General features: G+C 43.4%; 3 protein-coding genes across 3 annotated transcripts; 1 reads left to right on the top strand and 2 right to left on the bottom strand.

Annotated features, from left to right (window-relative positions):
* Positions 1-464: 464 nt before the first annotated feature.
* On the bottom strand, positions 465-3,439 carry LSM3 (LSM3 homolog, U6 small nuclear RNA and mRNA degradation associated). The gene is given in 4 exon segments (NM_001245297.2): positions 465-880; positions 1,167-1,262; positions 2,338-2,448; positions 3,414-3,439. Coding segments are annotated over 4 exon segments (309 nt in total). The 5' UTR covers positions 3,435-3,439; the 3' UTR covers positions 465-799.
* Positions 3,440-3,476: 37 nt separating this feature from the next.
* XPC (XPC complex subunit, DNA damage recognition and repair factor) lies at positions 3,477-13,930 on the top strand. Its single transcript, XM_030283184.4, has 16 exons — positions 3,477-3,635; positions 4,220-4,421; positions 4,584-4,714; positions 4,990-5,107; positions 5,616-5,700; positions 6,179-6,336; positions 6,547-6,667; positions 6,860-6,949; positions 7,364-8,296; positions 8,766-8,926; positions 9,175-9,256; positions 9,705-9,839; positions 10,337-10,506; positions 10,708-10,801; positions 11,015-11,104; positions 11,657-13,930. The coding sequence occupies exons 1-16, from the start codon at positions 3,539-3,541 to the stop codon at positions 11,864-11,866; spliced, it is 2,877 nt and encodes a 958-aa protein (XP_030139044.4). The 5' UTR covers positions 3,477-3,538; the 3' UTR covers positions 11,867-13,930.
* TMEM43 (transmembrane protein 43) lies at positions 13,373-24,990 on the bottom strand. The gene is made up of 12 exons (XM_002194663.7): positions 24,713-24,990; positions 23,367-23,516; positions 22,268-22,402; positions 21,474-21,568; positions 20,689-20,738; positions 19,224-19,293; positions 18,785-18,855; positions 18,507-18,628; positions 17,850-17,924; positions 17,667-17,768; positions 16,197-16,314; positions 13,373-15,232 (listed from the first exon to the last, which is right to left on the bottom strand). Exons 1-12 carry the CDS (start codon positions 24,722-24,724, stop codon positions 15,030-15,032), a joined length of 1,203 nt encoding a protein of 400 aa, XP_002194699.5. The 5' UTR covers positions 24,725-24,990; the 3' UTR covers positions 13,373-15,029.
* Between the last annotated feature and the right edge of the window lie 3 nt (positions 24,991-24,993).

Raw genomic sequence — 24,993 nt, forward strand, 5'->3', positions numbered from 1 at the left:
TGAGCATCCTTAGGCAACCAGCAGAATTTCATGTATTCAAGAACTGAAACATGGTACAAACAGTGAGAAATTAATGCAGCAGGCAACTCAACAGCATGTGAGCAACAAACTCAGTCTCTACTCATGGCCATGCAAACTAACTGTTAACAAAGCCACAATGAAAATATCTGAAAACATTAACATTGCACTGAAGCTCATCTTCCTTACCTTAGGTGGAAGGTTCATATAAACCCCATTTCCCTACAATGGGGATATGCATCACAAATTTGAACATAGCATAGATTGATGTAGTGCTGTCCCCAAAGCAATCTGCAAGGCTTGGGTATTAGTAAGGACACAAGTTAAAACAACACACTGAAGACACTGCTTGCTCTGACAGTGAGGCTGATCCTTTAACCTAATAAAGCACTAGCTCTGCAGAAGAACGTATACCCCCACCAACACAAAAAACATGACAAGTCAAATCTCAAAGATAAATCAAAATTTATTTAAAACAACAAAAACAAGACAGTGCTACTGCCAATATAGAAAAAAATTAAGGATTCTTCTACTGAATGTGACAAGGCAGACAATTTACAGCAGTTTGCATTAATTCTGAGATCAGGTGGGGTTTTACACTGTTTTGATTGACGCCATGTACTTTCTGCAAGATGAACTGATTCCCCTTCCCCTCCCCTTTTCAAAAGAACAGACAAAAATACCCTATAAAAAACATATACAGAATTTTGAGACATGATTGAAACATGAATCACTGTCTAAAAGTCTGGAACTTTACAAGAAAGTCAAGTCCTTTGTTGCTTCAACCAACTCTCAACGGGGGAGCTACAAGCACAACGCCATCCCCTCTGACAAAGAGCATCGGAATATTCCTCTTGGTAGACTATGAAGAAGGAAAGAAAAGTTTACATTTACAAAATATTCATTTCAATCATAGAAAACACCTGAAACAACTCCAGCAAACACTCAATGTCCTCGCATGCTGAACAGATCAATACAATTAACACCAAGTCTATAGATAACCTGTGTGCTTTCATATCAGTTTGTCCAAATCCTGTTAGAGCTTGGCTCGAAAAACAGTCAGCAATAAACTACTTTAACAATATAACACAGTGTAGTTTTAAATAAAAAATCTGTCAGGATAAATTAACTCATTTTTTAGGTCTTACTTTATAAATCTCTTCATAGGTTTCTTCATCAATCTCTATTGTAGTCACAGTTTCTTCCACATCACCCAAAATCATATTTAAGTGCTGATCGTATGCCTGCAGAAAGTAAGTTTAGTTTACCATGTTCCCAAAATTCAAACATGAGTTTATTAAAATGAGAATTTTAGCAAGACTTTGAGACATAAATAGTTTAGTATGATTTTGACCAAAACATAGTACTATCATTCTAGTTCCAGCTCAACACAAACATAAACAAACGAGAACTTTCCAGCAGGAAAAAGAAGGCACGACATTTGCATTTACTGCAACACTTGCAGAAATAGCTATGAAGCATTCTGTGAGAGCATTTACAAGACCTCAGAGACAGAGACTTTGTTAACATTAAACCAGCTACACACTGCTGCCAGTCCAGCCTCCTGGAATTGATTGCCTGGGGGCAACTTACAGGGTTTGAAAGCTGCTACTCGTACAGTGCTACAAAACCTTAAACTCATGTTCCAAAATCCTTAAAAAGCATGTTGCAAACTACACATCCCTCATGGATCTCTCATTATCTGTGTGTTTCCAAAGGAGTTGAGGCCCAGTTAACTCATGGGGCAACTGGTTCTCCTTCCCAGCAGAGCACAGCACTCAGGGAGGCTGACTGACTTACAGAAAGCAAAAATCTGAGAATGCAGCTGAGCACCTGTCCTGTCACACCTCCCAGGGTGTGCCTTAAGGGATTCTTGTTTGATAATAATGACCTCAGTCTAGAAGAGGCCTCAGGGCACATCATATGAAGAGGCCTTCAGCATCATTGCTTATTTCACAGAGAAATGGAAGCCAAAAGCAGTGAAATTAGTTGCTTGGTATCATTCAGGAGACAAGAAGAACAAGATATATCTCTTGATTTTCTAGGGAAGCAGTTAATAGTTGACAAAGCACTGAGGAAATGAGATTTTTCCACCAATCACATTACAGTTCTGGTAACTAAGACAATTCTTAACCTACTTTCCCCAACCACTTCTGCACTTTCAACCAGGAAATGCAATTACTCATGTTTTAAAACTAACTTTTTCAACAACCAGTGGAATATTACAGGTAAACTTGTTTAACAGACTGTTGTACATAAAGAAAGGCTACACAGTGCTTAGCTGAATGAGCATGACAATGTTGTCAAAGTTTTACTTACATGTAATCTGCCTCTAAGCTCTCTGTCGTTCCTCATTTTGACATAGATTCGCTCATCTAGACTGAGTCTGATGAGATCAAGTGGCTCCTCTACAGTATTTGTTGTTTGTTGCTAAAAAAAAGAAGCATTATTTGTGCAGAAGAAGCCTGTCAACTTTTCCACTCCTCAATGTGAAACATAGAAAACAAAGGAGTGAAAACACAGATGCAAATAATTCAAATTACTCCATCACATGCTAGTGAACCCAAGTGCTGCTGATTTACCACTCCACTGATACTCAGCAGCCCTGAGCAACGTGAGTCAAAATATTTCATTTAAACCTGCAGCAAATCATTCTTTACACACAGGGGGACTGGAACTGGATGACCTTTAGGGTCTAACACAAACCATTCTATCACACTGTGAACTGTTTTTGCTACCAGCAGCCACAGTTTACACTGCAGGAAGCAGCAGCACAGCTGTGCCATGGCACAGCACAGCCAAACCCAGGCTGCCAGCACAGAGAGTTACCCCGGCACACAGCCCCGGGGGGGCTCTCGGGTGCCCCGGGGGGGCTCTCGGGTGCCCCGGGGGGGCTCTCGGGTGCCCCGGGGGGGGCTCTCGGGTGCCCCGGGGGGGCTCTCGGGTGCCCCGGGGGGGGCTCTCGGGTGCCCCGGGGCACACCCTGCCCCCCACACTCAGCCCCCCGAGCCCTCGCTGGGCCGCACCGCAGCCGGGCCGGGCCCCGAGGCTGGCGTGGAACCGCAACACACAGCGGCCTGAGGCCCCTTGCTGTGCGAAAGGCGCACTTCGAGAATCACAACTAAAAAAAGGGTGATGACCTCCTCCATATCTTCCATCTATATCCCGTATTTCCCTTCTAGCTGGCCCCTTCCTTCAGAGCCCAGGGCACTGCCCTCGGCGGCTTTCCGCCTTTCCCTCCTCGGGGTCAGCGGGCCTGCAGCGAGCCCTGCCCGCGCCCCGACAGCGGCACAAGCTCCGAGCCCGAGCGGGGATCGCAGCGGCACGGAGAGCTCCCGGGGGCCGCGCTGCCCAGAGCTGCCTCCCTGCAGCCCGAGGGAGCTGAGAGCCCTCACCTGGTCCACCTCATCCGCCATCTTTCAAAGCGCCTCCCGTGCCCGCCCGCGAGACTTTATGGCCCGGCCCCTTCCCTTCCCTCCCTTCCCTTCCCTTCCGCGGGGCGGGCCGGGCCTGCGGCGCCATGGCCAGGAAGCGCCGAGCATCGCCCAGGCCCGCCGCCGCCAGGAAGAGGCGCTCCGGGGCGCTGCCGAAGGACGAGCCGGAGGAGGATGAGGAGGGTGAGTGCGGCTCGGAGGCCGTGGCGGGCCGGAGCTGCGCCACCACCGCGGCTCGGGCCGCTCCAGCCGCGGGGTCGGGGGACGGCGCTGCCAGCGCGCCTCGGGAAGGACGGGCGAGCCGGCCTGGAGGGAGACGGATATCGCTGTGTTGTCGCTGTGTTGTCGCTGTGTTGTCGCTGTGTTGTCGCTGTGTTATCGCTGTGTTATCCGGGCGTTAAACCCGCGTGTGACTGGGCCCCGCACGCTGCTAAAGGCCGAGCAGCCCGTGCGGGGCTGTTTGGTCTCGGCCGTGCTCTCCTGAGCAGCGACATGCGGGAATAACTTGTTACGAGTGGCAGGCACGATGCTTGGTTTTCCGCCGATTCCATCGGTAGGACTGTAGGAATCTTTAGGTACTTCTGGCGAGTTACGTAAGTGCTTCCCTCCAACAAGTCTCACTGTTCAAATCTTGCCTGCTTGTAAACAAATAATGACATGCTCAGCATTGTGAGTGCTGACATTCTTCTGAAGCTGCCTCTAATGAAGTCCATGGAGATGAAACTCTGTCCTCTAACATTAATCTTCATTTCTTTTGTCACGTGCAGATGATTTTGAAGAGAAAAAACCCAGTATAAAAAAGACCTCAAAAGCTCCAGCTAGGAAAAAGGGAGATGATTGTGATACTGAAGTTTCCAGCGCAGCAAAAACTTCCAAACCTTCAAAACAAGAAGAGGCAAAATCACAAATAAAAGAAAGTAAAAAGAATGCTAGAAATAAAGATAATTCTATCAAAGAAGAAACATGCAGGTAAATTTATTTATCATTCAAGTCTATAGGACCTTTTTCTTATTTCTTTGTGTGGTTTGTTACTGATGCAGAGATCATGCTTGATTTATTTCCCTATTTTTAGTCTTTGATAAACAAGCACCTGCGTTTCTTGATGCTACCACTGTTTTGTGATTTTAACAGTGACTCACTGAAGAATCCTCAGAAGGAGATGAAATTAAAGACAGAATCTCCTGTTAAGAAAGAGATGGATGAAGACAATACTGACAACGATGATGATGATGAAAGTGAAGATGAATGGGAGGATGTGGAAGGTAACAATTGCATATTTTTTCATGTTAAGCACTTTTTAAGAGCCTGTATATCACAATGATTCTTCAACGGCAGGTGACCAGCATCCCACAGTTATTTCAAATAACTTAATACACACAATGTTATGGGAGATCCAGGAGCTGGTAGTTACTGGATGTGTTCTGTTTAAAGGTTGTTTGAACACTTGAGAAGGAAAATGTGGGTTCTTATCCAATCACCAGTCCTCCCTGGGAATATATTCCATGTTTACTTATAATTTAGTATTTTATTTTTACAGAACTTCAGGAACCTTCAGATAAGTTAGAAGCTACTGTTCTTCCATCAATGGGGCTGCCAAGCAATCCTGTCGAGATAGAAATTGAAACCCCAGAGCAGGTGAAGAAAAGAGAGACGAGGTAAGAGCAAGGAGGTGGTGGAGGGCTGCTAAAGGCTGAAGTTAAAAATACCCTAAGTCTTGGCTGCCACTGACTTGCTGCGTTCATTCAGGGTGAAAATCCCCACTTGGTTCAGACTGTTGAGTTGGAATAATGCAGGGCTATGGGATGAAGAACAGTTTACACACTGACAGTTCTACCAAAAATCTTCAGTGGAAGTTAGCAGGAATTGAGGAGGCTTTTCAGCTTCCTCGAAAATCAAGTGTGTAACTTCACTGTGTTTTACTGTCTCCATTTCCAGTGAAGGGACAACAGGAAGTGTCTGCGAGGAGAGCTGTGGGTGAATGACATTGTGTGCCTGCAAAACCTTAATAGCCTGTTCACATAACCAGTCACTAAACGTTTCCTTAAGTGTGCATGGAAGATTCTCTGGGATGGGTTCTCTTTGTGAACTGACCCAGTTCAGAAATCAAGAAAGGCAGGTCCACAGAAAACCCACAACATCCCTTTCTTTTGTAATCTTCTGCAGAGAAAAAAGAAAAGCTGAGTTTGAGATGTACCTTCGGAGAATGATGAAACGTTTCAGCAAGGAGGTTCGTGAGGACACACATAAGGTATTTGTCACAGAGAGCCATGGCAGAGAAGAAATTGAGCATAAAGGTGTCTGAACTGATTTGTAATCAAAAGAAACTATTTTTAAAAACAGTTAGAAAGGCTAGAAGTGACAAAATAAAGAGGCTGTAGTCCTGACAGATGCTCATAAAGTTTCTCCTAAACTGTGAACTGGAAACACCAGTGCCTGTGTTAGTAAAATTCTAACTCAAAGCATATGTGAGTAGGATGTATATGTCTCCATAGAGGGATATTGTCTCATTCTGTTGGGATTAAACTGCCAGTCATGTAGAGCAGGAGTCACTTGCAAAGACTTCAGTGCTTTGCTGTCTTCTGAAGACAGCACTATGAGTCTTGGGAGGCTTCATTGCCACTTCTCTCTGTTAAAAGGAGCAGTGAAGTATTCCTTGTCTTTACCATGAGCAGTAGTTCCAATAAGGAAAATCTCTTGTAACTCACTTTCAAACTCTTCTCTCTCAGGTTCACTTGCTGTGTTTATTAGCAAATGGTTTCTACAGGAACAGGATCTGCAGCCAGCCAGATCTCCTTGCCATCGCTCTGTCCATCGTCCCCACCCGCTTCACCCAAGTGCCCGCAGGCCAAGTGGGCCTTGTCTACCTTTCCAACCTGGTGAAATGGTAAAACTCTTCTGATGGTGCTGTCACATAGAATGTGGAGTGAGGGTTCAGGGAGAGGGGTAACTGTAACTAGCAATTTTCTGTGGGTTTTTAAAATTTTATCCACAAGGATGAGAGGGGCTGTCCTTTTTAGAGGAGGAGAGGGTGAACTCAGAAGTTTAAGAATACAGTCACAAGCACTGGATAATAAGCAGGTGTCTTGTATTTCAGGTTTGTTGGAACCTTCACTGTCAATGATGAGCTTTCCACTGAAAAAGGAGAGCCCCTTCAGGCAACACTGGAGAGGAGGTTTGCCATCTACGCTGCACAGGATGATGAGGAGCTTGTTCACGTAAGAGACTGGGAAGTGCAGGGGTGGTTGGTGAATTTGGATGCTGTGTGTCAGGTCATACACAAGTGGTGGAAGGGGTGGATCTGAAGAAGGCAGATCGGTGACTTAAGTGATTCTGTAGCTTTTTATTTTCTTGCATTTTTATCTCAAGAGCTCCTGTGATTAAAGTACTCAATTTAAACTGTTTTGCAGATATTTTTAATTATTCTGAGAGCGTTACAGCTGCTGTGTCGCCTCGTGCTGTCTTTTCAACCTATTCCTCTCAAGGAGACAAGACCAAAGGTAGTTTTTGTTGTTTGTGTAGAATAAGGAATAGGTCACTGATTTAGTAGGATTAAAAAAACTTTCTTGCTATTACAGCTTGCAGTGAATTGCTTACTGCATGAACCAGGTTCTGTCTACTTTGCAGAAAACACACACCCTTAATTTTTAATTTTCTTCTTTAAAAAAGCCAATCATTTCTGTGTTTCAGCAAAGTTTTCTTAACGTTTCAGTGGGTTTACATTTCTTTAAAACTTAGATAGCAACTCTTGCTGCATGAGTACACATCTCTTCAGCCAGTTGCCTGAAGTTTTCAAGTGAATTGATTGTGCCTGTCAACCTTTGGTCTGCATGAACCTTGGGCTGATTTTAGTCTTTTTTCTTACCATGTTCTTAGCTGTGGTCATAAAAATGACCTGGCCTGTCTCCCTGTAGGCAAAGAGCTCATCCAAGAGGCTGTCTCACAGCAGCACCTATGAGGGACGGGAGAGTTCTACCACAACACCCAAAGCTGTGGCAAAAACATGCCCCTGCAAAAAAGCCAAGCAGGATGAGAAATCCTCAGAGAGCAAAGAAAACAAGAAGGAGCCAAAGAAACCCAAAACTGCCCAGACTGGAAGGACACACAAATCAAAGCTGACTAAAGGTAGCCAGGAACAGAAGGGATCAAATAATGAGACCAGTTCAGCAGAAAAAGATGTGCCAGTCAGGCCCAAGAACGACCGCCGGAGACGAGTGGCCTCCAAAGTGTGTTACAAGGAAGAGAGTGGAAGTGATGAGGGCAGTGCTTCAGACTTTGAGGTTTCAGAGGAGGAAAGTGATCTCTCTGATGAGGATTTTGAAACTGTCCCTAAGAGGCGGAGAAGCTCACAGGCCTCTCAGAATTCAAAGCTGACAACTATAAAAAGGTCAAAAACTGAGACTTCAGAAACAAGGCAAGCAGAAAATTTGCATGGAGCTGAGACTAAGCCAGCAAAAAGTACAACTCCAGCCTTGCCTCAAGCACAGAGGAAGAAAAACAAAATCATTTCTAGTGATGAGGATGATGGACAGCAGGAGGTGAGGAGAGCAATGGGCACAGACCAGTGGCTGGAGGTTTTCCTTGAGCCTGAGGACAAGTGGGTTTGTGTAGACTGTGTTCATGGCAATGTGGGCCAGCCCCAGCTGTGCTTTGCACATGCCACAAAGCCGCTTTTCTACGTTGTGGGGTTTGACAACGATGGGAGTGTCAGGGATGTGACACAAAGATATGATCCAGTGTGGATGACCTCAACAAGGAAGAGCCGTGTGGACCCGGAGTGGTGGGAGGAGACACTGCAGCCATATGAAAGTCCCTTTGTGGAGAGAGACAAGAAGGAAGAAAATGAGGTAAATCACAGTAGGTTGTTCAGGACACGTAGTGCCAGGAGTCCAGTCCCTGTATTCTCTTTCAGGCAAAAAGTATTAGAAATCTCTTACCATGAGGAAGGAGGTTTGTGTTTGAGCTTGAAATGTTGAGATTGAACATAAAGAGACTGTGCAGTGGTAAATTGAAATAATATTAAAGGATGGAGGTTGTTCAGACAAGTTTGCATAGCAGAAGTACTGCAGAGCTTGTGCTGGAAACTAGTGAGGTTTGTGTAGTGTTTAGCATTACTTTTCTTGGAGAGAGTTTTTAAATACATAGGTCAGGGTACACATCTAAATACTTACTTCCAGAAAGAGTATTTTGGTCTATTGGCTCATCTGCTAAGTTTCTGGTGTTTTTTTCTTTGATTCATATTATAGTCATTCTTATTTTCTTACAAAGGGTAGTGAAAAAGTTGCAAAATTACTCTTTTCTATATAATTCTTACAGTTTCAAGTCAAGCTTCAAGATCAACCCTTACCAACATCAATTGGAGAGTACAAAAACCACCCTCTCTATGCACTGAAGAGGCACCTCTTGAAATACCAGGCCATCTATCCCGAGTCAGCTGCTATCTTGGGGTACTGCAGGGGAGAGGCTGTCTACTCCAGGTGAGTTGTGCAACTATTGTCACCTGCATCTGTGATCTTCATAACAAACGGGAGAGCTAATTTGCATGATGGTATCAGCAGTAGTCTCAGGCCACATGCATAAACCTGTGAGGCATTTAGCTGCCTGACAGCATTTCTGTATCGCTAAGATACAGCTTTTTTTATTATTCCTAATATGATAAGTTTATTGTGGATCTGTTATGGATGACTTGAAAACTCTTACATTTGCTTCTTTCTGGCCTTTTCAGAGACTGCATACACACTCTGCACTCCAGGGACACTTGGCTGAAGCAAGCTCGAGTGGTGAGGATTGGAGAAGTGCCTTACAAGGTAAGAGAGTTCAACTTCCTTCTGTGCAATCCATCTGTCCTCTAAAGCTCAAGCTCAGTTCTGTTTTGGTTTTTGTCTTCTGCCTTGTCAGCAGATGTAGATTTCACACTTGCTTGCATGGTTTGTGGTAGCTGTACTGTCCACCTGCTGTGCCTCTAGTTCCTACATCTTGCCCAAAGCCCAGCTTTGGTTTTTTCCCACCCCAAGAGTATCTGGCAGAACTGCTCCATTTTCACCTTCTCCAGAGGCACCCCAATGTTTTATATGCACTGCTGGATCCCTGCCTGTTGCATACAGGTGCCATGGGCTGTCATTTATACGCAATGGATATTGAAGCTAGGAAGTAGCATTTCTGCTCTCCTAGAGCCTTCTCCTTTGGTGTCCTAGGAAAACCTGAAACCACCATCAGCTTCTTGTGATGTTACAGGCCTGGTTGTTGTATTTGCAGATGGTGAGAGGATTTTCCAACCGGGCGAGGAAGGCACGCCTGGCAGAGCCGGCGATCCGGGACCGGGAGGACCTGGCACTGTTTGGCCGCTGGCAGACAGAGGAGTATCAGCCTCCCATAGCAGTGGATGGAAAGGTAGCTGGGAAAGCAGAGGGCTGGTGCTAAAGGAGGGGGTTTGTGTGGAGATCTGGGCTTTGTTTTTCCAGAAGTTGTATGCTTCAGATGTGAGATCAGTCAGTAATATATGGATTCAGGATTAAGAGTTCAGAGGTAAATGTTCACAGGAGGAAATAGTCAAAACTTTACGGAGCCTTTCTTTCACAAGTACTCACAAGGTAGTGAGTGCAGACTGTTAAAGTCAACATTTTGTTGATCTGATCTTCCTAGCCCATGTTTTGCCTTGCTAATTCTCTGCATTAGAGCCTGAGTAACAAAGCTTGGGCAGAGGACATAGCTAGGAGATAACCATGCAGCTAAAATCTAGGCTTTTACCTTGTCATGTGAATATTAATTGAATACTGGAGTGGAATATAGCAGGTCAGGAGGGGAGAATCCCTGAGTTGCAGCAGGTATTTTCACCTTTCTCCAGAAAGCAGGATGATCACCATCTCTCTTTACTCTTGCCATAACAGGTCCCTCGGAATGAATATGGAAATGTCTATCTCTTCTTGCCATCCATGTTACCTGTTGGCTGTGTGCAGCTGAAACTGCCAAACCTGAACAGAGTGGCGCGGAAGTTGAACATTGACTGTGCTCAAGCCATCACTGGATTTGATTTTCACGGCGGCTACTCACACCCGGTGTATGTAAAAGCTGCTTTTTTGCACCTGTCAGATGTTGAGGTCCTGCAGAATTTGTGTATCTTGTGTTAAGGGGAGCATGTGACCAGTTGTACACTTTGATCCAGTGAGACAGACAGTAGCTTTTGGGCTGGCTCAGCAGGCATTTGCTCCCTTTCTTTTGCCTCCTTATAGCTGACAGAGGATTGTGTTCTCCTTCCTAGTACTGATGGGTATGTGGTGTGTGAGGAGTATAAAGATGTCCTTGTTGCTGCCTGGGAGAATGAACAAGCAGAAATAGAAAAGAAGGAGAAGCAGGTGAGAATTATTTTTGCAGCTTCCTTATTGTTATATTTACAAAGTAAATTTCATTGAAACTGGGCAGTCAAACAGGGCAGGCTATGTAAGCAACAAGCACGAGGCTTTTTTGATGATAGTTTAAAAATCTCAAAGCTTTCATTTCCTATGTGCATAAATCCATTGAAACTCACAGTAGTAAATTTTTCTCTTTCCCATAACAATCCCCAACAGAAGCGTGAGATAAGAGCTCTAGGGAATTGGAAGCTGCTGACAAAAGGACTTCTCATCAGAGAGAGACTGAAGCAACGCTATTCCATCAAGGTATCCTGCATTTCTATCAGTCATTTCTTTTTCTGCAGGTTATTTTAATTGTAGAAGAAAATTTCCAGACTCTGGTTGGTCTAAAGTCTTCAGCTAGTAAAAAAAGCTATACTAGAAGTTCAGTGTGGTCATGTTCGTCAAAGGTTTGTTACTGTTTAACAAGGAATGAATGCTTTTAAGTTTTTACTATTTTCTGTTTTCTCATACGCTTTCCTAGATTTATTCCTCTAAGCCAAGCATGTAGCTAACAGGATGAGAGTGGGGCACTTTTTTAGATGTTTTAGTTGTTAATTTTTTTCTGCAAGGATAAAGATGAAAAGCCTGATCTTTTTAAAACAGGTTGGTTTTATTCTTATATTGTCAAAAGTGCTTGTGTTGCAAGAATGTTTGGTGTTGAGAAGTAGAAGCACTTTGGGTGGGAAGCCCAAACCAGAGCAACCAACTTCTGTAATGCCACTCATTGTCACTGTGATCAAAGACAAGCCCTTAGAAAGGGGCAGTTACAAGTGATTCTTAGAGTGACTTTCTGATTTTCACACCTGTTTTTTCCAGACTGAGCCATCAGCACCTGAGACAGAGAAAGGAGGGGGATTCTCTTCAGATGAAGAAGGAGCTCCAAGCTCAGAGAGCACAGTGGGGAACACAGCCATTTATTGGCCCCAGAATCGCCAGCAAGAGAAACAAGAAGAGATTGCAGCCAAAACAAGCAAGCGAGAAAAGAGGGGAGAAGCAGCTCAGTTGTTTCCTTTTGAGAAATTGTGATGATCAGCTTTTCTTTGGTGTTTCCAGATGCAGGAAACATAGTCATGATAGAAGAATCCTTTACCAGTTAGGACCTTAGGCTCTTCCTCTGCACTTGTGTTTCTGAGCTGTCAGGGACCAACCTAATTCAGTATCCAGTTTCCTTTCTGATCACAGGTATCACTTCATTATCAGATTTTTCCTTTTGTCCTTGGACTTGGGAGAAGAACTGCACCTTCCAAGATCACTTTGCTTTGTTGGGGTTTTTGCTCTCTTTTGTATCACTCAGCACTAATAATTGAGTTTCCTGAGGCACTCCTGTCATCAGCAGTCTCTTTTCCCATTTTTCTCGTTTTCATTTTTCCCTGCTTGCTCAGAACTAAAGCATCCAGCTGCTTTTTTCTGTCTGCAGAGAGGTGGCCAAAGGAATGCTGATGCCTGCTTTGATCCGTAGCTTACCCAAATCAGTGGTGAGATATAGTTCTGGCCTTTCTGGCTCAAGGGGAAAATACTTCCTTTAAGGTCTTAAAAAAAAAAAAAAAAAAACACCCAAAACAAACAAAAAAAAAAAAACCAAAATCAGATTATGGACAAATTTGTATTTTCTAAAGAATACTTGCATTTTTTGATGTAAGTTTGGCTTTTCAACCTCTCATCTTCCTTTACTCTCAGAAATCTGGGAGTAATCTCTCAGAAATGCTGTGGATGGGAGAAGCCCAGTTCTTAGTTCTTGTTACAAACTTAGGGTTCAATGGTTCAATATGCCATGTTAAGCAGTTTGAATATATATGAATATATACATATTTACTTCTGTTGCTTATCAAGATCTTGTTCTGGAGCAAAACACGTAAAACTGGCTAAATCTCTCTGATGGAACAAAATTCACTAGAACCACAGAATTCTTGTTATCTAGCACCATAGCATTAAAAACTGTTGAGAGAGGAATATTAAAATCTACATAAGCTTTTGTTGCACTTTTGTAGTAGAAATACTGATCTGTCTTTGGCAGTATGTATCTCAAGTCGACTGACACAGTCTCTTCAAAATGGAGGGGAAAACAATTCAGTCATTGTTGGACATTGTCACAGAAACTGAAATGTAAGAAAATGGCTTTCATGTAACTATGTTCAGAAAAAAATCTATTTTTGTACTGTATTTGTAGATCAAAATAAAGTTCGAAAAAAAGAGTATGTTGTCTGTTCTCAGAATGCACAGGCCTCAGAATGCCCAGTCTCCGTAAAATACGAGGGGCTGTAGCAGTCAGGTTGAGCTATCATGTTTTTCAAATGATCTTAGAGAGTCACTTTCTTGCCTGACTTCTTTGGTCAGTAATGGGGAGTAAACCCATGGCAGGCTGGCAGCAGTACACAGACCAGAGAGCAGCTTACCAAAACTGAAATATCTGCAGGACAAACAAGACCCAACAATATGAAAATAGTTATTGTGGAAGCTACAAACCACCTGGACATGACACTGTTCCTGGACATAAAGCATGCAATACTTTAATAAAAAAGCCTGCAGACCAACTTTTTGAAAACAGTATTTTATTAAATATACAAAAGCTGAACACTTCTGTAGAAAATTGTCACTTCATTTCCAATAAGTAATGCTGGTTAGTATTCTGCATCAGAGGCAAAACAGCAGCAGTGCAAACCCAGCTTCTCTGCCCCTGTGGAGCACAATTCCTGACTGCTGGAGCATGAGCAGGTGTTGCTGAAGCACCACTGCCATGTACCAGTGCATGCACAAGGCCAGCTCCTGTACCTGCCCTTTCACTCTGCTCCTGTTTTCAGGACAGAGCTGTGAGACAAAACGGCCAATATTCAAATACCAAAATAATTAAAGTACCTAGGACTAATAAAATAATTACAAATTCTCAAAACATTTATGATTTCTAACTCAGATTTCTATTTCAGTATCATTTCTAGCAAATGTTTGCTTCCATGTATGTTCAAGTTCCTTTGGTACAGAGAACACTCCTTGGATGGTCATAAATAAATTTCTTAATAGAAAACATTATTTTTGTACTGAACTGTGTATACTTACAAAAACCCCAAAACAGTAGTGCAGGGGGCCCATCTGGAAGCCAGACTCTAGCTTGGTGAAGAGACTTAAGGGTGTCTCTAACCTCAAGTACTGCTTACAGCAGATAAACGTAAGCCATCACAACACTACAAGGCATTCCTCTAATAAGACACAAAACTACCAATTTAGGCTACTAAAATCTATGAAAACTAATCAGGCAAAAATGTTTCCGTTACTTAATTTCATGGAGTATGTTAATTGCCTTTACTAAGTGAAATTAAAGAAAAGAACAGTATACACAGCAAAAAACCTCCAACTATTTTAGACTACAGATTCAGTTATAAAAATCAATGTTGTTTCAAGGCAGTAGGTTTTTTATTTACACGTGAATGACCTGTAAGTATCCCTTTAAGTGCAATTTGAAGTGAAATTTTTGAAACCATTCTGATACAGTCCCGGCTATTATATTGGATGTTTAACCAAGAACCAAGTTCAGACAGCTGTAAAACCTGGGGGATGTCAATGTGTCCTGATAAATCTGCCCAACCTCAGAGCACTGCTAACCTGGCCACTCATTGCATCAATGACTTTGAAAATCCTCAGTCCAAAAGCAGAGGGTTTACATGAGTATTCTGTGGAATTCACCCAAGCTATGTTTTCCCTTTGAACACATGCACTGCCAAATACATCAGCTAAAAGAGTGTTCCTGACTGTGCAAACAAGAAAAGGCAGCAGAGGGAGGGTTTGTCAGAGGCAGGCAGGCACACGCATTTCCTAAGGACATCTAACCAGGGTCCATGGGATGCAGCTGGCACTTTCTCCAAAATACACCAGGTGCCCCACCCAGCAAGGACTTGCCAGTTCTCAAATCAGGGAAAATTACTAAGCAGTAAGAGGTACAAATCTGCTTGTTCACTAACCACTAATACACACACCTAAAATGCTTTTTTCCCCCAAGTTGGTGTCACTGACTTCCCACAAACAGCATCCTGTAGCCCTATGGATAATGTGTACCAATAATCACATTCAAGCCCCCTCCCCAGCTTTCAGTGCTTGCTGCTGAGCTGTGATTTGCTGTAAGCTTGTTGCAGGAACCGGGCAGAAATACACTTGGGAAGGTTCTAACCAGGATTCAGCTCAAGACCTGACCACCACCTTGTCACTGCTGCTTCTTGGGCAGAACACGGGATCTGGCCACCAGGATGGGGACAGCGGAGAGCAGCGCCAGGAGCAGGGCCCAGAGCGGGCGGTAGAAGAGCCAGCCCACAGCGATGGTCAGCAGGGACAGCGAGCTGGCCACACACACCGCAAACGCCTTCAAGCCAACGTTAACCAGGTCCCTCACAACAGGAAACCAGTCCACTGCAGAGAGAATTAAACATGGCATGAAGCAGTTGGCAGGGTGACAGTTTACAAAGAAGTCTGATTCGTGCCTAGGATCTGCACCCTAATGGCTGCAATCACAAGACAGACTCAAACTATTTATCAAGAGCACTGGATTAGGCACTTCAGCAAAGCATCATCAAGACATTTGATCATTAAGCAACAAGTAAACACATAAGTCAATGCTATCCTCATCTCTTCACACAGGAAGTAATCCAAAATGAGGTCTGAAGATTTGTCCAAGGTTTAAAAGGCAGAGGAAACAGACAACCCTGCACCTATGGAACAAGTTTAGGGCAACTGATACAAGCTGCTAGCTCAAGAATTCTTTTCTGGCAACAATAAATCTTGGAGCTACATGTATATGGATAAATAAATCAGGAAAAAAAAGGTTCACAGCTACAACAGCTACAAAGTGAATGGTATCTTTGATGTCTGAAGTTTATGCAAGTTTGGGGCATTGTCCTGTTTTTCTGCTTTTTTCTCCAGCATTTTCTATATTAAAAGAATAAACAAAACCTTTTTTTTTTTTCTGTTTGTTTACAATACTGTAGAATAACCAGACACAAAAACATATTTCAATACAACCACTGATTAGGACCTGCTGGGGGGATCAGTTGTGTGTGGGTGCAGAAAGTATTTGTATTCAGCACCTTGAGTTAGATTTGGAAGACAACAGCCCAACACATGCCTCAGCTTTTCATTTTGGGAAGATTTGGGCTGGGATCTTCTGAGACTGGTAAAAGATATTTGTGTGGGGTTTTTGTAACACAAAGCATCCATTTGGTTTTGAGGTCCTGCTTACATGCCATTGCCTACGGTGACTTTTCAGATCAAATCAAATCTGAGTTCAAATCAGATTTCTCCTGATCTCCAAATTAATTAACTCTCTAGAGGTTATGATCTTGTTCCTAGATCATTTTACTGTCTACGAAAAACTTACCTAACGTGTAAAAGATCCTGGTCATCAGGCTGATGCCCACAAACATTGAGAGCCAGCCAGCTGCACGGAGGGCCCAGGTCTTCATGGTGTTACTCTCATGCTCCTTCTGAAACACCTCCTGAAAGCAAACACCATCACATTCAGCCTGTTTCTTGCTCTTTTTCAAGATCCTCTTAATTCCAATACAGCATGAGCCAATCAGAGCCAAGAGCATTTTAGGGGTACAATTTCTCTTGCAGAAAATACATTGCGGCTCATTCTGCAGGGTCTGTGCAGTATGGCAGGACACTGCAATAGATTGAACAGTGTAGCATGGGGGAAACTGGCACTTAATTCTTAACTAAAACAACCTAAAAAGCACCATTCAACACTACCCACAGGCAGAAAGCACCCACGTTTTCCTGCATTTGGACACATTCAACATTACTGTGGAAAATAAGACCCTAATAAGTAACTGTGATAAAGAATGAAGAGTCTGACTTCACTCTGAAGGAAGAGAGAATAGGCAATATGCAACTGATGGCTGAGGAAAAGGTGTGTGAAACAGAGCAAGCTGCATACAGGGAAGAAAAGCTGAAAGGTATGTGTGCATTTCATCAGGCAAAGCAATCTCTTTGCATGAATTCTGATTAAGATTTTTTTCAAAATGGGTTGTGTGACCCTCTGGCTCAACAAAATGTTCACATGAAGATGGTTTGGACAGTAGAAAGCACTAAATGGTAAGAGATGTGTAAGACTGATTATTTGCACATACAAGCACTCAATGCATTATTTATTTTAACCAGTTCACTTTCCATGAAACAAAATTCTGTCTAATGAAGATTCAGAGCTTACGGCAGAGGGTTGATTCTACTGCTACTCTTTCAAGTCAGAACAAAGCCTCTCTAACTGCTTTTGGGAGCACCTGTAAACTCTTGACATCTGCTTTTCTTTGCAGCAGGGCATGGAACAATCATTAACGGAAACAAACCTATTAAAAGAAGTAAATGAATCACCAAATTGCCGGAGCATGCAGGATTTATTGAAGCATAATGTTCTGCCTGAAGGCTCTTTCTCAGCCAGAATAGTAATAAACATTTCAAACAAGCCTAAACTCCTGTTATTAGGAGCTGAAGAGAGAATAACTCTAATGGTTTATTTAATTAAATCTTGATTTTTACTGTTTTTGCATGTGACCTGTTCAAAAGCATGTGCTTGCATGTGTAAGTGGGAAACAACAAAGGAGCAAATAAAAACAAAATGAGAGGGCACAGAAACAATCTTTAAAGAAAACAGACAGAATGTGCAGAAACCTGGAAGCAAACACAGGCTACAATCTGTTGTCCAAGAAACAGAGAGAAGAGACAATGTTTATATGAAGATCTCCTCCTCCACAGCAAGGTCTGAAGGAGAGCAAGAGCTTTGTCTTCTGCTGCTTCTGCAATACCACTTCAAGTTTTAACCCTTCACTAGAAGAGCATGGTATCTCACCTCCACAGAGAGGTCCCCAGGGTACAGAATCTCCAGAACATCTCCAGACTTGGTATGATATGGAACCAGCTGATCACCTCGCTGCCGAGCAATCACAGTCACCTTGGAAGAGAGGGAAAAATATTTACTGGTTTCTGAGTTGGGAACTGAGCTTGCAAAATACAGAAACAGTTGAAGACTCACCTTATCAGCAGAGCCCAAATGGGGATCATCTCCACTCAGACCTGCATAGAAGAAAGAGACACGAAGGTCTCCTACCTACAAACAAGAGAATATTGGAAGTCAAGAAAGGTTGTTTTACAAAGGAAAAACAACTCAGCACAGGAACATCCTTTATTTATCAACAATTTTTCTGAACGTTTATGTCACACAAGAAATAGCCAGAATGCTTTCCAAGCTGTCCTTTATTCAGGGCTAGCTGGCTGCTGAAACATGAGCGCTCACATGCTGTTTTTTAATATCCCCTCTGATTAAGCTGCAGGAGCACATGATATGCTTTGTTCATCCCTCATCATTCCATCTTTTGGCAAAACAGGGTAGGCAGCACAATGTTTCAACAAGCAGTTTGTACTCCTCAATACAGCACGGCAGAGGTGGAACCCACCTCCCAGCACCTTCCCTTTCCATTTAAAAGCACAGCAGACTTGAGAAAACAGAGAATAAAGGAGGAGACTGGAAGTCTTCTGCAAGAGAAGCACTCATTCTCTAGGGCTGCACTAAAGGAGTCATCCTATGTGATGGTCTATACATTTTCTATACATTTAAACAGAAATGAGATATGCCCCAATTCCTTTTTCACACACAAGTAACCACTGCTTTAGTTTATCTTTCCCATCTTACTTCTGGACGCCTGGGGTTGTCGCTGTGATAGAAATAATTTTCTCTTCGGGTAACATCAGCATGGGGATCCTCCAGGTGTGACAAACTCAACTGCTTGAAATCATCAATTTTATCCACGAGACCTAAGCAGAATAAAGCATCAAGCTGAGGCCCAGTGTCTAACCTGGAATGGCCAATTTGCTGGCTGGCTTCCTGAATATCACCTGACACAACAGCAACTGTGGAAAGAGCCAAAGCCTGCAACAGCCAACACAAAGCCAGTACAAAACAACCCTTACCCTTAGAAAGAACAAAGCTGCCAACCTGGACGTTAGGAGAAACAACAGTGAAAGACTCCACAGCCATGGCACTGAGGAACAGAGAGAGTCCCTGATTAGTCCCAGAATTATGATCAAACTCTTGATTTGCAGTATGTAATATATAGAACAGAAAAGGTACTGTGGGAAACATCAGGAGAAACTCAAAGAGCTAAATGACTGCCATGATGTGAAAACAATTCCATCAAGAAACTGTCTAGACTGCATACAGTTAGAACCATTAAAATAAGTTAAGCCATCATTCTTGGAGATGCTCTAATTTCTTTATGCCTTCGTTCTCCCAGCTACCAGAAGAACAGCAGTTTCCATGTGTACTCTGTTATGAAATTAGTCATTTAGCTTTCATATTTGATCAGATCCAGTGACGGAATTCAGAGGGACTACGACACTTGCATCTCACCTTGGGTTTTTGTGTCCAATTTCTCGATCAAAGTTTCTGCTGTTCACAACTTCTGATTTCCACTCTGTATCTAAACAGAATGATAAGGTTGAGTAAAGACACTCAGATCTCAATTACTGAAGACACCTCTCAGTCATTAGTTCTAGGTTGCACTTCTAATAATACTGTCTACATCAATGTCTGTGATACTCTGTACTGAGACACAGATCCCTCCTCCGAGTATATTAACAGAGAATGGCAAGATTTAGGGTGAAAAAAGGTACACTCTTTGGGAATAAACTGGTTTTATGATAACAAGGAATAGGGGGCAAAGGGAGAGGGAGTCGAGAGAACTTGAGCCCAGGAAAGGCTGAGTCCAAATGTGTTTTGCCAATACCCAAATCAGTAATTAAATATTTATTTTAACTGACAATAAACTTTCCATAAAGAGAGTCTGTTTTGCCCATGATGGTAATTGGAAAGCCATCTCCCTATCTTTCTTTCAACCTGTCCTTCACTCCTGTTAGTCCCAATTTCTTCCCCAGTCCTGCTGAGGGGAGAGTAATCAAGGAGCTGGCTGAGTCCATGGCTGGCATACACAGACATTTATAGGACAGAATCAATCAATCTTGAGAGGACAGCTGTTTTTTTAGATGGCATTTCTTTTTGTTCCCTATCCCTCTGAGCCTGCTTCTCATGGCTCACAACCACCAGCTTTGCCCCTTATGTACCTCCATGATACAGGGTGCCCATGCTCCACTCAGCGGAGTGGTTTTGTATGACCACACCTAGAAACTGCTGCATGCCCACATTACACATCCATGTGCTTTGATCAAAGGTAGATGAAGCACAGAGACCAATCTCCAAATACACAATGACTCAGAGTACTTTTCTGCCACTGGGTAGATCAGAATTACACACTCAGTTGTGCTCCTGCCAAAAAAGCACCTGGCAAAACCCACAGGGCACATCAGAAGGTGCTGGTGGTTTTCACTGGCTAGTATCAACATCTAAGCAGGTTCTCAACAGGCTCCCTTACAGGCTGGAGCTACCCTGTTTTCCCCTATGCTCTTCTGCTCACAGCTGACATATTCCCAATTACTGCATGTCTGAAGTATAATCTCAGGTGCAGCTTGGAACATACTCTCCCATCTCTGGTCATTGAGGACCATATGGGCCCTATTTCTGAAGCATCCTATCCCTGGATGTTCCTCTGAACTTTTAGGGGTTTCAAAACAAGCCTCAGATTTTCTTTAGCTTTTATTTGCTGACAGCACATCTCCTTTCACCTCCATTACCTCAGGAAAGGGAGGTTCTGTTTGTTTATGAAGGAGAAGTTTTGCTTATTTCTTCATATTACTTCTTTTCTTTCCCAAGAAGAAAAAAAAAAGGTTTTACAACCAAAATCAAAATACACACACACACACACACAAAAGTCCAAAGTTACATGCATAAAAGGTAAGGGACTTTCTGTTGATCAGCTTACTGTATGAGTACTTTGTCTCTTTCTTAATCTCACCATCCTCCTCATATTCCCTGCAGAGAAAAAGGGCTGGGATGAGAACCAAAACAGTGCACACACACCCCTGCTAAAGGCAGAATACATTTCACCAATGAAATGCACAGACAGATCTCTGGCAAGACAAACTTATCTTTATACATAACCTAGCTCTTCTCTGGACTACCTGTTCTGAAGACAGATTTTCTGTACCAGGAGAAAACTGTACACAAATGCTCAACAGCCACAACATTTTTATTCCCATGTTTTGAACAAGGAGGTGTACACTAGATTGATGAGGAACAATCAGAATTAAATATAGTGAGACAAGCTGGCCCAAATCAAATCTCTAACACATGCTGCACCATAAGCATGCTAAAACTGAAAAATTATTTTTCACATCTTCACTACCTTTGACCTTTTTTTTAATGACATGAAAGACGTTTGGAACATGAATTCTGTGCAGTCACACCTGCATAATAGCTAATAACATTCGTACTACCATCAGTGGAATTATTAGCAATAGCAGAAATGTTTTCCCTATTTGGGTTGCAACTATGAGCAGAGCAGTTAACATCTCTCAAGGAAATTAAAGTGATTCTCTAAAGGAAAAAAAAAAAATCCAAGAGCTCTAGAATTCTCTTACTATTAAGAGGTTTTTTTATATTTGGTTTTTATTTTTCCCTTCAGTATAAGGAAAGAAAAAGGATTGTGATAGGATCCTGGTAACACAACAGCCTCATAAACTACTTTTAAAGATTACTTTAACTTACTTGGAATCTTCATATTCAACCCACTGGTACATTTCCACGTTACGCTTAAGTTTGACAGCTTGGATGGAGAGCCCATAGCTGGGGTCAAACAAAGGCTGTGCAAAATTTAAAGAAAGTACAAGTCAGTCTAAACGCTGTACCTCACAACTTCAAACACTGTACTTTTACTAGTGAACCCATTTATATACCTCACTGTACAGCTAGCACTAACTTACACACAGGTAAACACAGTATAAACATTATGAAAGACAAAAAGAATGTCTCTGCCAAAACCGACCACAAGAATCATCATCAAAAGTTATTGTCATAGTGAAGAATGAAACAGAACTGCTGACTATGGGTTTACAGGTTTCAGTGTTTAAACCAGGAGATTCTGTTTTGCTGGAAGGTGCTGTGTTACCTTCTGCAATGTGAGTGGACCATGAAAAATGTCACCACTACTGAAAAGTAAAAACTTGTAGAGCTCCTGTGCTGCAAGACCCTGAACACTTAACAATATCATGAACGCACAAAAGGTTCCCTACAAAAATGGCAATTGAAATTATCCATGAAAGGCAGCTGGAGGGTAAACACAGCTAGAGCTGGCATTGGCTTGAAGAAGGGAGTGCAAGGCCATTCAGCATCTCCCTGATTCCAGCCCAAGAACCAGAGCTTGAGTGGTAGATAACAGTGCATAGAGGAGGAGAAAAGCCACGTGTCTTTTCCTGGATATCAAACAAAACTTTGAATGGCAAAGACTTTTCCTTCCCTCCAAGCTTGAAATACTCGTATCTTCAAGATACTATTTTATTTACCTTAGATGTACTCAGAGCTCCAGCCAAGTGCACCAGTCTCCCCTCATTCTGCTGAGAGATACTGAGGATGCCGTCAAGAGGGACCACAAGAGAAAGCCCTTCATCGAGAGACTTGGCTGTCCTTAAAGCTCGTCCCTGCAATGAAGAAAACATAAATCAAGTTGTGGAGAATCAATGTCACAGCAGCATTTTGTGAACAAGGTTAGCAGCATCAGAAGAACTGATGACCACAAGGAATCCTTGTATATTCAGCCCAAGACGTATTTTTCAAACACACTTGGGCTTCTCCATTCTCTGTCTGAGCCAGTTTGGGGCAGTACTTCTCACCCAGGCAGCAGGACCATTAACATTGACTAAGCTTCTCAAACAGACCCAAATTCTTCCTACACAGGTCTAAACTTACTGCTCTGCACCTCTTACCTTGTTCATCTTTCCTCAGTAACTGCAAAAATGATACAAATTATGGTTCATTTTCTACACACCTATATTGACTCCTTGGCAGAAGTTTTTCCTGCCTTATTATCATATCCTGATGGGCTTTTTTTCTGCAAAGTTATCAAAATTTGAAGTAGTTATTTTTCCTCTTGTAGAGGTATGAAAAGAAGTCTCTACATGAAAACCCACAGAATTCTGATCTCCACTCCAAAATTGCCAAAACAAGTATGTTTTCAATGGTAGGGTGTTAAGATTCCTGGAAGACTTTTTTTTTAAAACCTCAAACCAAGAAATAATACTGAGAAACTCTGTATTATTTCTGAGAACTCCTCTAATTTTGCAACATGGGGTATGAATTTCTTTAAAGTAATTATAACACCACTAGAAATTAGGACCTTTTGTTATCTCAAGAAAAAAGAGGGCTGGCTCACACAACCCTCTTACCACAGGCTGTTTCATCACCAGTTTACAAGCTTTGGATGTTATCTCTCATCACACACTGCTACTGTCTCTACTATACCTATTTCCAGAGAAACACTACCTGTGGCCTGTGACTTCACTTTTCTGTTACATCCCAAGCATAAGCACCAGGTCCCCAGACAAAATCTTCTCTTCTCAAAGATCAATTAATGCTGTGTACAAACACTGACAGTATTGCACTTACTTCATTGGTAAAAAGAAGGTAGAAAGCCAGAAGAAATGTCACAAGTCCAATCAACATGCCTCCAGAAGTCTCACCGAGCCGCTCCAGGAACCCTGGTTTGCGCTCACTTGTGATTTTAACATGCTCTTTTCTGCCGCCTGTGTCAGAGAACTGATGAAAATAAACAAAAGTGCAATATTGGTGAAAGGGGAAAGCATTCCGTTTCAAAACAAGTCTTCTAGCTTCGTTAGCACTGCTGCCCTACAGAGAACCTCTTGCCTTGGACCAAAACTTTCCCACACTTATAAAATGCCTTAGCACACTTTTAGTACCAGAAGCACATTCAATAAATAAAACTCCAGCCTGGTAGAAAAAAAACGCAATTTCTATTATAGTGGTTCTACATGTTCAAGCTTTCTTCGGTCTGCCTCCAGGTTCTGTATTTGGAGTCCACGCCCTGCATTCATGCCATGACAAATTGAGTAATAGCCCTGAATTCCTGACCAGCTAAAACACTGCTATAAATAACAAATTATGATTCACCTCACCAGTAAAAAGTGTGCCTGCACACTCTAAAATAATTATATCCAGGTTAACAATAACTCAAAACAAGGGACAGGACTAACATGAGAGCCCAGGGGTTTTTCTGCGCGTAGGCAGCTTGTGAGGAGTTACCAAATCCAACTGCAGCACACGCACACAGCCAAAGCAGGACACGGAACTTCTCTGTGTACGGAAAACCACACTACGGAAAGCCAGTGTCCATAAAGGAGAACGAGAACTCCTGTAACTTTATTCGAATAAAGGCAGTCCAACAAGGAGAGTCCAATGGGGCACACAGCCGCGGAGTTTTCTCGAGGTTTCGGGGGGCACAGCCTCCTTTCATCCTAAACTCCTGGCTGCTCTTGCCTCTTCCTTTCCCCATCGGCGCCTCGGAAGGTGGACAGAGCCTTCCCGAACCGCCTTCCACATATCCCCCTCCTTGAACCCACTGTTCTACCTCAAAGTTCAGGTCTGTGGAAACCCACTTTCTGTTTCACGAGTTAGGCTGTGTGGGCTCTGTAACAAACCTGCTGCTCACAGTGCACAAACTCAGGCTTGTGCAGACCCTCTTTCTGTGTCAGGAGCCAAGCCGCCTCAGCTCGGCAACCAGCCTGCTGCCCAAAGTCAGTTGCGACACGAAGACCCATTTCAAAAGACATTAACACCCATACTTTCACCCATCGAATTATTTGCAAAGACATTAGCACACATCTTCGCTCTCATCTAGCCCATCTGGAGACGCCCGGCGGGCTGCGACCGGCACAGGGCCGTGGCCGCAGCCCTGGCACACCGGGGGCGAACGGGCCGGAGCGAGCAGCACTTACGTTCCTCGACATCGTGAGCCTCTCACTCCCCCCGGGAACCACAACTCAGGGGCCGCCAGAGCCGCGCACCGCCAGCCGCGCCCTCACCGCCTCAGGGCTGTCCCGCCCCGCGCCGCTCCCGCCCGCAGCGGCGCACGCCGGGACGGGGAAGCCCTTCCTCCCTCCTTCCCTTCCCGCCTCCCTCTCTCTCCGCCCTGCGGCCGGGCGCGGGGCAGGCGGGAGCTGTAGTGCGGCGGGGCCGGGCCTGGCGGAGCCCCGCGGCCGGCAGGAGGTGCGTCAGC

This window comes from Taeniopygia guttata, chromosome 12 (genome assembly GCF_048771995.1).
Source record: "Taeniopygia guttata chromosome 12, bTaeGut7.mat, whole genome shotgun sequence".
Taxonomy (NCBI): domain Eukaryota; kingdom Metazoa; phylum Chordata; class Aves; order Passeriformes; family Estrildidae; genus Taeniopygia; species Taeniopygia guttata.

Coding starts and splice junctions, on each gene's coding strand:
- TMEM43 (XM_002194663.7), bottom strand. Junction 18,629..18,784: donor CAGCTTTGTTCTTTCTAAGG/GTAAGGGTTGTT, acceptor TATTCTGCTTAG/GTCTCGTGGATAAAATTGAT. Junction 16,315..17,666: donor CTGGGGACCTCTCTGTGGAG/GTGAGATACCAT, acceptor GTTTGCTTTCAG/GAGGTGTTTCAGAAGGAGCA.
- XPC (XM_030283184.4), top strand. CDS start 3,539: ATGGCCAGGAAGCGCCGAGCATCGCCCAGGCCCGCCGCCGCCAGGAAG. Junction 5,701..6,178: donor TTCGTGAGGACACACATAAG/GTATTTGTCACA, acceptor CTTCTCTCTCAG/GTTCACTTGCTGTGTTTATT. Junction 8,297..8,765: donor ACAAGAAGGAAGAAAATGAG/GTAAATCACAGT, acceptor TAATTCTTACAG/TTTCAAGTCAAGCTTCAAGA.